Source organism: Myxocyprinus asiaticus, chromosome 33, assembly GCF_019703515.2.
Source record: "Myxocyprinus asiaticus isolate MX2 ecotype Aquarium Trade chromosome 33, UBuf_Myxa_2, whole genome shotgun sequence".
Lineage (NCBI taxonomy): Eukaryota > Metazoa > Chordata > Actinopteri > Cypriniformes > Catostomidae > Myxocyprinus > Myxocyprinus asiaticus.
In genome coordinates this window covers 6979380-6996370 of record NC_059376.1, presented here as the reverse complement: position 1 = coordinate 6996370, position 16991 = coordinate 6979380, and the positions used below count along the sequence as shown (strand labels likewise).

The 16991-nt window shown below is 39.5% G+C and overlaps 1 protein-coding gene across 1 annotated transcript in view; it reads left to right on the top strand.

Moving 5' to 3' along the window:
- Nucleotides 1-6028: 6028 nt before the first annotated feature.
- The window catches only part of LOC127424739 (probable glutamate receptor), a 48717-nt gene continuing 37754 nt past the window's right edge, over nt 6029-16991 (top strand). The window contains exons 1-2 of the mRNA XM_051670166.1: nt 6029-6075; nt 6307-6387. Coding sequence (XP_051526126.1) covers nt 6327-6387 — 61 coding nt within the window. The 5' untranslated portion in view covers nt 6029-6075; nt 6307-6326. The remainder of the gene's footprint in view (nt 6076-6306; nt 6388-16991) is intronic.

The following is a 16991-nucleotide window of genomic DNA, read 5'->3' as shown; positions in this document are numbered from 1 at the left end:
CTTAAAAGAGATATTCTCTTCTTAATATTATTAACTCCTCGCTATCCTTAGGGCCTGTCCCAAGAAACTTTAAAATGGCAGTTATCAAACCGCTTATAAAGAAGGCACAGCTTGATCCTGGAGAATTGGCTAATTATAGACAGATTTCAATCTCCCATTTATGTCGAAAATACAAGAAAATGTAATGATCTCCCAACTATGTTCATTTCTACAGAGAAATAGTATATATGAACAATTTCAGTCAGGATTTACACCCCATCTCAGTACAGAGACTGCACTTATCTGAGTTACAAATGACTTCATTGGCTGCGTTTCTCTTCTAGTGCTTTTAGATCTTAGTGCTGCCTTCGACACAATAGATCACAACATTCTCTTGAATAGGCTTGAGAATTATGTTAGCTTGGTTTAGGTCCTATTTAGCAGACCACTACTACTTTGTCTGTGTAAACTAGGAATTGTAAAATCAAACAAAAGTTAAATATGGAGTGCCACAGCAGGGCCTCTGCTTTTCTCCTTATATATGCTTCCCCTGGGAGATATTATCAGGAATCATGGAATAAGTTTCCACTGTTATGCCCAACTTTATATTTCTTCAAAACCACATGAAATTTCACAATTCTCCAAATTAGCAGTGAAATCAAAGATTTTTACTCAATTCAAACAAAACAGAGGTAATTATTGGACCAAAAACCTCTAAAAATAAGCCGCTAACATATAATTTGATTCTCGATAGATGTACTATGTGGATGTACTACTTACATCATCTTCTACAGCGAAGAACTTGGGTGTTATATTTGATACCAATTTGTCCTTTGAAAAATCACATTTCCAATGTTTGTAGAACAGCATTCTTCCACCTCAGAAATATTGCTAAGTTACAACATGCTCTCTGTTGCTGATGCCAAAAAACGAATTCATGCGTTCATGACCTCATGATTAGATTACTGTAATGCATTACTGGGAGGATGTCCAGCCAGTTCAATAAATAAACTTTAATTGTTTCAAAATGCAGCAGCCAGAGTGCTGACTAGAACCAATAAATATGATCATATTAGTCCCATTTTATCATCGTTACATTGGCTACCTGTTAAATTTCGTATTAATTTAACATTTTTGTTAACTTCATACAAAGCTTTGAATGGTCTAGCTCCACAGCACTTAAGTGACCTTCTACCACGCTATATTCTATCACATTCATTACGAATGCAAAATTCTGCCCTGTTCCTAGAATATCAAAATCTACAAAAGGATGTAGATCATTTTCCAGCTTGGCTCCTGAACTATGGAATAGTCTCCCTAACACTGTTCAGGACGCAGACACACTCACTCAGTTTAAATCTAGAGTAAAGACTCATCTATTCAGCCAGGCATACACCTAATTTATCCTTCAACTCACAATTAGGCTGCTTTAGTTAAGTCTGCTGGAACCAGAAAAATGTATCATGATCTATAACTCTGCAAAAAATTGAATGGCATCTACGCTAATATTATTCTATTTGTTTCACTGTCTCAGCATTGGGATTCATATCCCAGGGTTACCAGAGCCGGCCAGATCCAGCTCTGCTCCTGCTTGGTGTCGAATAGTGATGATGACAAAATGCAGCCGGTGCCAGCCAGACATCATTTCAGTCTATTACGATGGACCTCAGGGGATGAACTGATGTCAACTGCAACCATAAGACATGGGATACTTCATATGCCACTGCCTGAACCTTGGACTTAGGATAGACCTCACCGAAATGACCTGCTAGTTGAACTGCGATGCACCTCACTGATCTCTGCCTGCATCACCTTGGTCTAATGATGGACTACACTCTTAAAATGGAATACATAGACTATCAATTAAGTGCCAACAAAAGCCTTCATCGGCCAACTAACAAAGGACAATGCATCTATGTGAACTTCTGCAGTTAATCCGGGATGAACTTCAAAGATATTAGTCATTAATCTTACAGTTCATACAAAATCTTTGTATAAACACTGGCCCTTAACACTTACTTAGTTTACTAATTTTAAACCATAACTTGCACCGCACACAAATAACTAATGTTGGCATTATATTCATGCTGTTTAGCCAGAGGGAAACTGACCCCCACAGTGATCCTGGTTTCTCCCAAGGGTATTATTCACTAAGACTTTATAGATATTACAGTTTCATTTTCTGTTAATGCATCATTTTCTGTAAAGCTGCTTTGAAACAATGTGTGTTGTGAAAAGCGCTATACAAATAAAAATGACTTGACTACTAATATAAGTGGCAATCATTCATGTTTATATACTTATGAAACATGTGGAGCTCTATTTGATTCATTCTACTCTGTTTTCTAATTCAGACATTCACTTTTGTCCTTGTAAAGGGCATTTGTTTGTTTTTCTGCTAATACCACAGTGATATATTAATGGAATATGTCACCCAAAAATGATAATTCTCTCATCATTTACTCATGCCATCTTAAAGTTATATAACTTTCTTCTGCGGAATAAAAATAAAGATATTTTAATAGATGAAAAATGTGTTTATGTGCATACAATGCAAGTTAATGGGGTCCGACACTTTTAAGATTTAAATAAGGACAGCATAAAAGTAATCCATACAACTCAATTGGTTTAATCCATGCCTTCTGAAGCGACGCATGCACATACAGTGCTCTGCTCTGCTCAGCTCTGCAAGGAGAGTGTCGATGTCAAGATTTATAATGAAAAAATTGTAATTTGGTTTCTTTCTCACCCAAAACCGATCGTATTACTTCAGAAGACATGGATTAAACCACTCGTGTTGTATGGATTATCTTTATGTTGTCCTTTTTTTAGCTTGAAATTTATAGACCCCCTTGTCTTACATTGTATGGACAAAAACACATCATACATCATTGTATATCTTTGTTTGTGTTCCGCAGAAGAAGAAAGGGATACAGGAAAAACATCACATAAATGATGAGAGAATTATAATTTTTGAGTGAACTATTCCTTTAAAAAGGACAATTTGGGCTTTTCCAAGATGTTAAATGTTATTATTTTATTATTATTATTATTTATTTTTTATTTTATTTATATGGATGACATCACAATGCAGCACATTTTATAGAAAAAGGAACAGGTTTTGTTTTTGTTTTGTTTTTGTTTTTTTTATTTATCAACAGCATTTGATTGATTTTTAGTTAGCAGAGTTTGACATTCCTTTTACAAGAAAATTTATTTAAAAAAATGTCAACACGTTTTACATAAGACATGTTATAAAAGGAAAATAAGAATTACAAAATTGGAAATATTTACCTTGGTGGCCAAAAGTTTGGAATAATGTACAGATTTAGCTGTTTTGGATGGAAATTTGTACTTTAATTCACCAAAGTGGCATTCAACTAATCACAAAGTATATCAGTAGTCAGGACATTACTGATGTAAAAAACAGCACCATCACTATTTGAAAAAAGCAATTTTTGATCAAATCTAGACAGGCCCCATTTCCAACAGCCATCATTCCAACACCTTATCCTTGAGTAATCATGCTGGGGATTCAGCGAGGATTGACGCTGACTACCACCCCTGGAGTCCCGAGTTCGAATCCAGGGCGTGCTGAGTGACTCCAGCCAGGTCTCCTAAGCAACCAAATTGCCCAGGTTGCTAGGGAGGGTAGAGTCACATGGGGTAACCTCCTCATGGTCACTATAATGTGTGGTTCTCGCTCTCGGTGGGGCACGTGGTGAGTTGTGCGTGGATGCCGCGGAGACGTCTCCGCGGTAACCCGCTCAACAAGCCACATGATAAGATGCACGGATTGACTGTCTCAGATGCGGAGGCAACTGAGATTCCTCCTCCGCCACCCGGATTGAGGTGAGTCACTACGCCACCACAAGGACTTAGAGCGCATTGGGAATTGGGCATTCCAAACTGGGGAGAAAAGGGGAAAAAAAAAATCATGCTAAATTGCTAATTTGGTATTAGAAAATCACTTGCCGTGCAAACACAGTTGAAAGCTATTTGGTTCTTTAAATGAAGCTTAACATTGTCTTTGTGTTGAGTTGCCACAGTACGCAATAGACTGGCATGTCTTAAGGTCAATATTAGGACAAAAATGCCAAAAAAGAAACAGCTTTCTTTAGAAACTCGTCAGTCAATCATTGTTTTGAGGAATGCGCTCCAGGCTATACAATGCTTGAAATTGCCAAAAAACTGAAGATTTCATACAAAGGTGTACAGTCTTCAAAGACAAAGGACAACTGGCTCTAACAAGGACAGAAAGAGATGTGGAAGGCCAGATGTACAACTAAACGAGGATAAGTACATCAGAGTCTCTAGTTTGAGAAATAGACGCCTCACATGTCCTCAGCTGACAGCTTCATTGAATTCTACCCGCTTAACACCAGTTTCATGTACAACAGTAAAGAGAAGACTCAGGGGTGCAGGCCTTATGGGAAGAATTGCAAAGAAAAGGCCACTTTTGAAACAGAAAAAAAAAGAAAAGGTTAGAGTGGGCAAAGAAACACAGACATTGGACAGATAATTGGAAAAGAGTGTTATGGATCTTAACCCCATTGAGCATTTTGGGATCAGCTAGACTGTAAGGTGTGTGAGAAGTGCCCAACAAGACAGCCACATCAATGGCAAGTGCTACAGGAAGTGTGGGGTTAAATGTCACCTGAGTATCTGGACAAACTGACAGCTAGAATGCCAAGGATCTGCAAATCTGTCATTGCTGCACATGGAAGATATTTTGAGGAGAACTCTTTGAAGTAGTTTAAGAAGTTCTGAAAAAAAAATTCAAATTGTAATAGTAATTTTTCACATTATTAATGTCCTGCCACTTTGGTAATAAAAGAACAAATTTCTTTCCATGTGAGCAAAATCTGTACATTAATCCAAACTTTTGGCAACCAGTGTATATTACTATTTTTTCCTCCAATGCTCCAAACACTATGAGATTGAGAATAACTTCACAAAAACCTTATCATATAACATTACATATAAATATTCATAACATAAAACACACCCTTCTGTATTTCTTCTGCAACTAGATTCAGTCTAGCTTCTGGGCATGAGTCTCAGCAATTACATGTTGTGTCTTAAAAGCTGGTACCTCAATAAAGACAACACAGAAATGTTCTGTCCAAAGATGATGATCCTGAGTGGTAAATATGGGCTTTATTGAGCTTTTATTTACACTCACACAACAGAACCCCTTCTGGCTTTGCACTGTGGACTCCCGCTGGGAAAAAAAACCGTCCCGGAATAAAGCCCTGCCCTACAGTTGATTTCCAATTACTTCTCAAACCAAAACACCATTAAAAAGTGTTCTGTTCATTTTCTTTTTTTTTTTAGTTTTGACAGAAAATGGCTACTGTCATGCACCGAGTTGTTTCAAGGATTAGCCCCTTTGTTTTAACCCTTGATCACTGCATAAACACCATGACTAGTACTAAGACCTATTCATGGTCACTTATGAGTGATCTGCTGGATAAAAGCATGGGCCTGCCGAGGGTCGCGGTTACCAAGGCTACGATGGCTGGAGAGAGGACCATAGCTGAATCCTTCTGTGCAGCAAAAAAACGCCTTGGGATTTACATGATTGGCAGTGATTGTTGCTGTTGTCTCCCAAACAAAAGTTTGCTTCATCAGGATTCGAAAGGCAAAGGCACTCACTTTGGATGCATATTTATCATGGTGGTTTAGTTTTTGTTCTTTTTCAAGTTGCCTTAGAGCAATTTTATCTTCTCTGTAGTGGAGCAATGCTGCAGAAGTTAAAAAACTTAAAAGGAATTCTAACAATAAAAATTTAAACATTGGCTTTTTTCATTTTGCTATGCCTTGTGCACTGTATGCACAGCTCTCAAATCTCTTGTTTGCAGGATCACATGCTTGTTATTCTTAGTCCAAATTTCAGTCCACCTAGTCTAGCTCGTCTAGCCATAAATCCTGGTGGATTTGTTGTGGTCAGACATGGCCTCCCCCTTTCCTCCCACCCAAGAACTTCCCCGTTCTCCTATTGGCTGTTTCCAGACTCTTGGGAGTATGCACATGCTTTATATAGTGATCTACTTTAAGCATTGCACAATAAAGAGGGGGTGACCGCAGTTTAGGGTAAGCATGCCTTTTTGCTCATTTGAAATGAAACTTTTTTCTTTTCTTTTTTTTTTTTTTCAAAAACTTTATGCATATTGTTTTCCTGGAAAATGTAAATTATTTTTTTTAAACATGTTTGAAGAGATCAGTTGACATTCTTTTGAAAAGTTGACTGCATATCTGTAACAGATTCTTGAATAAAGCATGCTTTAATACATTGTGTACAATATAATTTTATGTCATTTCCAGGGCAAATCAATGGCAGTAATATGGCTCCATTAGAAATCATCTTTATCACATCAGCACTGCTGGCTGGGACCCGCGCTGCAGGTAATGCCATGACTTAATGTCAAACTTACTCAGGCATACTGTAGTAACATTGTTGTGGTTAGCTACTTTGAAACTGTAGCTTGCCAAGCTACAATCTAATAATGATTTAAATTAGATAAACTACGATCAAGCTACTCTTGAGATAAAGTTATCTACACTTCAAGCTACTAACAAAACAGAGCTAACTACATTTAAGCTATTTCACCCTTAAATACATAGTTGTTTTGCCAAACATTATTATTTGTAAATGGATCTACAAAATGACCAGATAGTGTTAATTTTCAAAGTATTTTCAAGACAAATGGTAAATAATAGAACAAAATTTATTCTGTTAAATATTTAAGTTTTATTTTTTTATAGGGGATATCTGGAATTCTTCAATGCTGAAATTTTATGAGACGCAACTGGCTGTCAAACACATTTAAAGCTACACATAACAAACAAGCTACACATATGTATTTTCTCAAGCACTTACTGAGTCTAAAAAGATATAAAAACATTTTGTTTTTACAAAATCAGTAGAAACCCGAATGGCAATAGCCATTTAAACTGTTTATATGTTGCACTTGCTATAGTTTACTTCCACGTTGCTTCTTCATCAAATAACAATGTCAAATTTAAAGTCAATAACTAAAAAAACCACCTTGAGTAACAAAAAGCACGTATCCACCTTATTTTGCAACGTGGAAGTAAGCAAGTGGCTGTGTTTCTGGCTAGTGTGACAGAGTTCCACTGTTAATGACAACAATGTAAATAACTAGAAGGATTAAAAGACCAGAATTTTGTGATATGGGCTTATATACTATTACACAACCACAGGATGTACAGCAGAATAATATGCCAATGTCATGTAATTTTCTAACATCAGCATTTAACGTAAATGAGTAAGATCATTCACTTGTTGCTGTGTGTTTTTATTAAAGAGACGATAATAAAATCTCTTACTTTACCGAGAGCGTGACAATGCAGTTTTTGTTTTTATGTCTCCATGTAAACCTAGGGTTGCCACCTCATCCCTGTAAAATTCCTGGACATCTGATTAATGACCAAAAAAACGTATTGCTGGCCATTATACAAGAAATAAAACATTGTTTATGATGGTTTACTCCTTGATTAATATGGAAATTGCCACATATATAACATATATTGCAATCCAACAGAATCCTCATCACAGATGTGGTATGTCCAGGGTAATATAATACAAAGCATAATGTCCCATGAGCCAAAGCAAAAATGTCTCATGGGACACTCTCAGTGAGTTGGCATAATGTTGTCAATCATAGAGTAAAATTGGCAGGACTTATTCAGGATTGCTTAAACAGTTGCATGACTATAACTTAAGAAGGCATATCTGGTGCATATCTGGCTACAATTAGATGTATATTCTTTACAAAACTGCATGCTTTGTCAATGAAAATACATTTTAATAAAATTTAAAAATTAGATTGGTTGAGCTATTACACAATATGTATGAACAACAATGTAACTGCTTTTTGTTATGTGAAAATATCCAGCATGCTATAGTCCATGGTGTTGGGTGTATTCTGATTACAAAATAATTAGTTATTGTAATCTAATTACTTTAAGATGAAAACAGTATAACTTTAAATGTTAAATTCTTGTAATTAGATTACAATTACTGATTTTAAATGAAAGTTAATGCTTTCAAGTATCAGTCTAAAGCTGAGACCGAACAAAAGATTAAACCTTCATTCGTGATTTAAAAATTCACATACAGTACACATTCATCATGTCTCAAGATTCAGGATGTCTGCTAGTTGTTGTGGACTACTCTGTATTAAAAACAATGATCAAAACAATAAAGGGAGCAACTTACAAGTGCACTAAGATTCTTCAGCCAGACAAGAGGGGCACTTTCCCAACATTTGGTAAGCACTCTCTTTAGAGAACTCTCACTGCATTTGTTCCGCTGCAGGAGGCAGTGCACATTAACAAGCGAGCTTTTGTTTATCCACAGCTTTGAAGTCTCTTTTGGTCAAAGTTAGATTATTGGCCGTGACGCAGAAGCTGTAGCACAAGTGGGGCATTGTCTACACTTTGGCTAAATTTGGGAATATTAGTGGCTGTTTGAAGACTGCAAAGTACATCACAGCATGACAGAATGCTTCATTAGCAGCCAAGTGTACTGCCCTTGTCAAATTAAGAAAAGCAGTGATATATATATATATTTTTTTTCCTGTTACTATACTTATGTCATTAGGGATTCTTGTCTTGTTTCTAATCACTAATTGGAAAATTGTATCAGTTCTCAAAAAAAAAAAAAAAAACCTGACATAACAGCCAATTAAAGAAAATTAGATTCATATGATGTTGGTATAATTACAGAATTAATAGTTGTATATCCCAGGGCAAACATCACTTTTACCATTGCTCATAATTAGGGTTTGGGATTTAAAATAAATCCTTAACTCTAAGCATTAATCTTATATGTAACTCATCCCTCAACGTTGTTGTTCTACGAACAAGACTGATACCTCTAATCGTTGTGGCTTGTTAAGAATAGCTGTGCTAGAAAGTGCAACATTGCCTTTCAACTTTTTCAGCTGTCTTGATTCTTGAAGTTTTTTTCCCATTTTTTTTTTTTTTTTTTGCATAGGGAGTTCAAAAAATCTTTCATAAAATAGTTCTAATCCATAAACTAAACCAACCAGCTTCGAGGTGAATCACAACAAAACAAACTTTGATTTGAAGCAAAAAAGTATTTGAAAATCAAACAAAAAGACGTTTACAATTAGTCATTTAGCAGAAGCTTTTATCCAAAGTGACTTACATAAAATGAGGAACATGAGCAATTCATCATACAAAAGCCAACAATATTCACAGTTTGCACTGCTATGTTCTATTCGTAGCTGGAGTAGTACAGACTTTAGAGCAGAAGAAAGAAAATTATTTCTTTATATTATAAATATAGAACACAAGTGCCTTGTGTTTTTGGACTGATATAGTGCTCATGGAAAAGATGTGTCTTCAGCTCTTTTCTGAATGTTGAGAAGGTCTCAACAGATCAGGTGGGAGTTGAAAGCGCATTCCACCACTGAGGAACAGAAAATATGAATGATCAGGAGAGTGACTTTGTGCCTCGTTGCAATGGAACCACAAGGTGTGGCTCATTCTTTGATCGCAGGGAGCGAGAGGGGACAAAAACCAGGAAGAGTGTGTTGAAGAGGGTTCTATTCCATAAGCTGTCATAAAGGCCAAAGTCAAAGCCTTGAATTTGATGCAGGCAGCTACAGGTAGCCAGTGGATTGAGATAAAGAGGAGGGTGATGTGGGACCCCTTTAGTTAGATTGATACCAGACACGCCGCTGTGTTCTGGACCAACTGCAATGGCTTAATTGTGTTAGTGGGGAGGCCGGCCAACAGAGCACTGCAATAGTCAAGTCTTTATATGACAAGAGCTTGGACCAGGACCTCCGCTGCATATTCAGCCAGAAAAGGTCTGATTTTCCTGATTTTATAAAGCACATACCTGCAAGACCAGGTAGTTGACAAGATGTGGCCAGTTAAGTTTAGCTGGTCATCAATCACCACTCCCAGGGTCCTGAATGTCCTTGTTGGTGTTAGTATTGTTAAACCAAGATGAATTGTGAGGTTGTGTCAATAGATGGTTTGGCAGGGATCACCATAAATTCTATCTTGGCAAGGTTGAACTGAAGGTGATGTTCCTTCATCCAGGCCAAGATACCTGAAAGGCAGGCTGAAATACAAGCTGAGATGGTGGAGTCGTCTGGCTGGAATGACAGGTTGAGCTGCGTATCATCTGCGTAACAGTGATAGGAGAAGCCATGTGCCTTTAATGATGGGTCCAACTGATGTTGTGTAGATCGAGAAGAGGATGAAGTCCAAGGCACTTATCCCTGAGGAACACCAGTGGTTAGCTGGTGTAACTTGAACACATCTCTCCTCTCCGAGTCGCCTGTGAGGTATGACTCGAACCAGCCAAGAGTGATGCCCAAGTTGGAGGGGGTGGACAGAAGGTGGTTAGCTGTGCCAAGGGCAGCAGAAAGGTCAAAGAGAATGAGGACAGATTATTTGGAGTTAGCTCTTCCCAGTTGCAGAGTTTCAGTTACTGATAGGAGAGCAGCCTCCGTGGAATGTCCTTTTTTTAAACCAGATTGATGACTGTCAAGTAGTTTGTTCTGTGAAAGAAAAGCAGACAGCTGGTTAAATCAACCCTCTCTAGAGTTTTTGGCAGGAAAGTTAGGTGAGAAACCAGTCTGTAGTTATCATCTACTGTAGGGTTATGTGTTGTTTTTATTAGCAGTGGTGTTACCTTAGCCTGCTTAAATGTGGTTGGGAAAGTTCCAGTTGTAAGGGATGTGTTTGTAGTGAGAATCACACTGGCACTATTTAAAATGAACTGGGCCTCACACAAGACACCAAAGTATGTGGTGATTTTTGATCACCTGTAACTGAAGGTGTGTATATATGAATGAGTATAAATATCAGACGACCACTCCCTCCATCCTCGGGGCATCAGCTAAGAAGTTTCACCTTAATAGTTTAAAAAATGATCCAAATAGACCATTCAATAAATTTAAACTATGTAAATTGGAGGAAGCTAGTCATCTAAACAATCTGAAGGATTTGTGAGATTCAGCCTAACCCTTGCTGTATAGAAATTGCAAATACCCTGCCTTGTTGTGATTACTTGTTTAAAGCCAATGTACTGGACATTATATGTTGCTTACAAGAGATGAATAAAACTACAACTGAACTGCTGTTATATGTAAAATATTTTATACATTTAAACAATGATGGCATTTGTATACAATTTGTTACTTATTAGCATTGTATATATTAAACATGGATAAATTATATACAGTTAAAGTACAGAGTGAACAGGAAGATGGTGTTGAACAAGTCTGAACCGGTTTGAACATGTACAACAGAGAAGATGGTTGCAGAGTATTGGCACAGGTCCAAACTGCACAGCTTTGAACTTGAGGTCAATGAGAGAGACAAGAGTGTTTTGCTGTACAAGTATTTTATTAGACAGAGAGAAGAAACATGCATTAAGCTAGAACAAACCTATATATATATGTCATAAAATGAAAGAACGATATATTACCATGAGTGGAGCATGGAGTTCTGCAGGCGAGGCGAAATGGAAGGCACCAAAGGAAAATTCTCCATGTTTGACATGAAGAAGCAAGAGTGAAGGCTATTTAAAGGGACTTTGAAGCCGTTTGCAAAGTTTCAACTGACTTCATCCATAGAGGAGACATGTGGGGAAGTCTCTGTTCAAGACACGGCTTCAAAGCTACAACTGATGTCATCGATGGACACGATGTCTATAAAAAGCTGATGCAGAGATAAGAAGATCAGATACTGATGCGACGCAGTGTCTCCAACGCTACGAACTTCCAGCAATGATGCCTTTGAAAAAGACTAGTTTTGTATTTTGTATTTTTAACTTACCTATACATTTTGATTGCTAAGAAAATTGTAACTAATAAAATTATTTTATAGATTCTTTGGGTTGTAAGTATAATTTATGCTTATAATTTAGGACAGATTCGACTTTACCTAACCTGTGAATAATAAAAATAAGGTAGAAAGGTGTTAATTTGCTACACTGTAAAACACCCTTTAGAGCTCTTCTGTATCATCAACACAAGAAAGACACTGTTGTAATAAAATGAGTTTTATTTACAAAAGGTAAACAAGAATAACTAACAACAACTACAAAATGATACTAATATGCTAAAAGATAAAATAAATGAATAGGTAAATATAGTGCATAGGATGGAAAGATGCAAGTGGTTGAATTGGATGTAGCAATGGCAAAGTATGACTATTATCTTATGAAAGATAAATTGCTGTTTCTCTGTTAATTAATAAGGTGAAAACCTTATTTCTATTTAAACAAATAACTAAAAGACTATTTGCAAGACATTTTATACACAGGTTATGCAATCCAAAAACATTATAAAATCATAAACTGATAGTATACACTAATGCCATGGTCTCTGAAAAGAGGTTTAGTAGTGATATTTACATTCTCCTTGATCGGTCAATGAGTTCGGTGATGGCGGCAACTTCCACTGGGCTCAGGGCCACATTACAGTGAGGAAGGAGCTGGATTCCACTTCAACAGCCTTGGACACAAAGGAGCTGAGGAATGCTGATCTCCTGGAAGCACCGAGAGGGTTCTTGCAATCTGGAACATGCAGATATACAGCCCTTATGTCAGTGCAAGTTTCTTTATCTGGAACACGCAGATGCATGAAACTTGAAGAGAAGGTTTGCTTGCCAGGGTTATCTCCCTGAACATGGCGTTGCTATAGTCTCTTGTTTTGAGACTTGGTACTTGGTCAATCTTCTACAGTTTCTCTCTCTCTCTCTCTCTCTCTCTCTCTCTCTCTCTCTCTGTGTGTGTGTGTGTGTGTGTGTGTGTGTGTGTGTGTGTGTGTGTGTGACGTGGAGACTTAGCACATTGGATGATTGTATTCTGTTACATCTCCAACCACTCAGACTGGAGATTCAGAACAAAGTTGATCTGTTATAGTCTCCTTCAGAGACTCAGAACTTTTTAGTTCTATTTGTGTCCCTCATGGAGTGAGACCAGAACATTTAAAGATATGTTGTATTCTGTCACCATCTCTCCCTTGGTGCGTGAGGATGTTGTAAGGATGCTTTATACCTTTCTGATGAGGATGAGATTTCAGTTTGGCGCCTTCCTGTTTCAGGGTTATGATTGACTGCTGATATAATGGGGGGCCAAAAAAGTGTGGCCCACCCTGCCTCCTCAGTGTGGAACTTTTTGTTTTTTTATTTTATCCCCTTTTCTCCGAGGTCGGTTGCCGAGCGCAGTTCCTGCTTCAGATCTGGGGCGGAACTACCGATGTTCCGATGTTCACTCTAGTTTTCGCTCAACCACGATCACGTTCCCGCTTAGCCAAATGGGATTCAGTAAATGTTTTTTTTTTTTTTGGCTTACTTTGAGTTTGTGTAGTAGTCGGTGTTGTGTTTGGAGCCGGCCGTTTGCTGGATTCCATCTCTAAGATAACCTTACCTAGTGTTGCAGACTATCTGTTGACACTGTTAAATAGCGGAAGCACTGAGGCAAGGCTCTCGGGAGCGCATAAAACATCACATCCTTTGGATTTTTCCTGCAAAACGACCCGCTCCCTTCGCATGAAAATCAGTCGACAGGCTTTAATAGGCAACCTAGGAAGTCCGGGAAGGGCTCATTTTTTAAGTTGCATTACAAGCCGTTCACACATTGGCAAAAATAAGGCGAATATTACATGAAAATTTTTTACATATTGCACCTTTAAGTAACAAGTTAGTCCATTTGAGCCTTCTCCCAGTTCATCCATCAGTTATTTTCAGCACTTCCGGAGCAACAAGTGCAATGGCTAATTTTTTAGAACCACCTCAGCTCTGACGGATCCTATGCAGCATTGCAACGTAAACAATATGTGGCACACATATTGGTTGTTGCATTCGCATTTAATTTTGTAGATTTGATTGATTTGAAAAGTTATTACATTGTATTCGTATATATAGTTAAGAATTAACGCAATATTGTGTGGTATCGTGAAATTACTTGGTATCGTGACACTTTAGCTGGTATAGTATTGTAAGATATGATTGTGGTATCGTGACAGCCATACTAGTGATACAATTACTGTTCGGGTGAGGATAAGTTCTGGTTGTTTTCCTGCTCTGTATGTTGCAGGGGTGTGTATTCTTGTAGGGTCAAACGATGGCGGAAGAGCTAAGATGTCAGCCACTGGACATTTGTATAGGAGAATGTTGAAGTCCCCAAGGACCACTAATGGAGTGCCATGCTCAGGAACAGAGAACAGCAGCATATCTAGTTTTTTGATGACGTTGCCTAGTTGACCTGGATAGATAAACACAAAGTAAATTTTAGCAGGATTAGTCATGGTAATTGCATGATATTCAGAAGCTTTGTTATTGCAGAGATATGGGAGGGAAATTAATTTACATTTATTGTTGAAAAGGAGCAAACAATTTCCTCCACACTGGCCAGTCAGACGAGGGGTGTAGGTGAAATCAAAGTCAGTCGAGAGGGGTGAGAGGGTCACAGTGTTGTATGTGCCAATCCATGTCTTGGTCAGAGCGAAAATATTGAGCTTTGTCTGATTGCCGAAGGCAGGGATGAAGTGACTGGCAGTTCCACAGTCCAACCGAGAAAGAGAGGGACTGTGGTGAGGCAGTACCAAGTGGCCTTAGGTACTGTGTGGTGCATTGTCTACAACACGTTTATGTGGATTTTCACGTAGAATAAACAGGAACACACTGAAAGAAAATTTTACAAGCATGACAAGTAGAAAAAAGTGTAAAATAAAAGAAGGAATGAGGGAAAACTCAGCATAGTAGATGGAGCCTTGTCAGTGGACTCGCGCAGGTAGACTCGCAGGTCTTTACCCAAGTTAGGTCTTTACACGAGAAGGGCTGCACACCTGGGCTGCTGCTTCCACTGCCGCAAATCATCAATTAAATACTTGATTGGTAATTGATGCACAGCAGAGTCCACCACTTTAAATTAGCAACTCAAAGTCTACAAGGCACTAAAAGTGTTACGTTTCTTAAACTCCAGCACAATTGCTCTAAACTAGCCACTAATTAACAAAAGTCATCAATGAAGTGCAGTTCCATTTCCTGGCTAACAACAGCTACAGTACTAGTCCAGTACAACACAAACACAGCAAGCAAAACTACAGCTGCTGTTCACTCAGATAGACAAAATTCTTCCAAAGGTAAAAGACTGTGTACTTAATGCCTTTAATGAGGGAATGAACTACAAGAGAGTGAAAATAGTGTTTGAGAGTGTAGGGAGACCAACTCGATTACATCATTCACAATGCATCATGAAAGTATGCAATCACTGCAGAGCGCTTTTGCCGTGGGTAAGGGGGTTTAGTGGAAAGGAGGAGGCGAGAACCGGCTTGACAACTTAAATAATAATTTATTAACCAAAGAAACACAACCAAAACACACAACTGAAAACACACAGTACAGCTGCCTGCAATTCTCTCTCTCTCGAACTGTTGTCCCCGGCCGCCTTTATCCCTCGCGTGCCCCCATCGGGCTGATTGGGGACCGGGTGTGTCTCATTCCAGCCCGGCCCCGCCCTCCTCGGCTCTACACTCCTCCCGGCGTTGCCTCAGGCCGGGGAGCCCCCGGCATGACGTACAACCCCCCCACCCTTCCTCTCCGGGGGGGGGGCGTGCCTTATGCCCCGACTGCCGGCGGGTCCTCCCCACCTTCCTCGACCTGGGAGGAGACAGGAGGAGAAAAAACAAACACAAAATGGCGAGGGAAAGGCCAACACGGAGCGACAGAGAGAGAGAGAGGAGAGAGAGAAAAAGAAACTCACCGGTTCTCTGATGCACCGGCGCGTGATCCTCGATTACTACTCCACCCTCTCAGGTGGACTGCAGCCGCTCCTCCCCGGGCAGACCGGAGTCAGACCTCCGACCCCCAGCGGACAGAATGCCCCTCCGCGTTCCCGGTGTCCCGTGGGGACTCTCCTCCGCCCCTGGCAGCGGCCCTACCACTCCAGGCAGTCAGGGAGTTGCTTCCCTCCTCCCCCCGCGGATGGCAGTCTTCTCTCGACCCCTCCGCGTTCCGGGGGACGGCAGGGCACTCCTCCGCCCCCGGCAGCGGCTCCCTCGCTCCAGGCGGTCGGGGAGTCCCGTCCCCACTCGCCTCGCTACTCCATCCCCCGTCGGACGGCAGTGGCGCTCCCCTGGGTGGACGGCAGTGTCGAGGACTCTGCGACGGGAATCCCTCCTCCTTCCCGGGTTTCGGCACCAGTGTAAGGGGGTTTAGTGGAAAGGAGGAGGCGAGAACCGGCTTGACAACTTAAATAACAATTTATTAACCAAAAAAAAACACAACCAAAACACACAACTAAAAACACACAGCACAACTGCCTGCAATTCTCTCTCTCTCGAACTGTCATCCCCGGCCGCCTTTATCCCTCGCGCGCCCCCATCAGGCTGATTGGGGACCGGGTGTGTCTCATTCCAGCCCGGCCCCACCCTCCTCGGCTCTACACCGTGCTTTACTAGCCTTGACTCTCTGACAAGTGGATTTTCCCCCTCAGTAAAATTGGTAGTGTAGTTCTTCAGTAGCAATTTTGCTAATAAACAGTTTTTTGTTTTTATGAAATGTGGACTGATTGCATCAGCAGAAGCATAAACTGTCAATTAACAACCTTGAATCTTATGGCAGGTTTTTAAAGGTTTATACAGTGTGTTATCATTACAAATCGATACCCTTATGGAAAAAAATAATAATAATAATAATAATAATTTTTTAATAATTTTCTTTATTTATCACACATTATACATTTGCACATATATGATGAAATTCTTCTTTTTCACATATCCCAGCTAGGCTGGGGTCAGAGTGCAGGGTCAGCTATGATACAGCGCCCCTGGAGCAGATAGGGTCAAGGGCCTTGCTCAAGGGCCCAACAGTGGCATCTTGGCAGTGCTGGGGCTTGAACCCCCGACCTTCTGATCAGTAACCCAGAGCCTTAACCGCTGAGCTACCACTGCCCCTCAACATGATAACATGATACTCTGTTAAGCAATCAG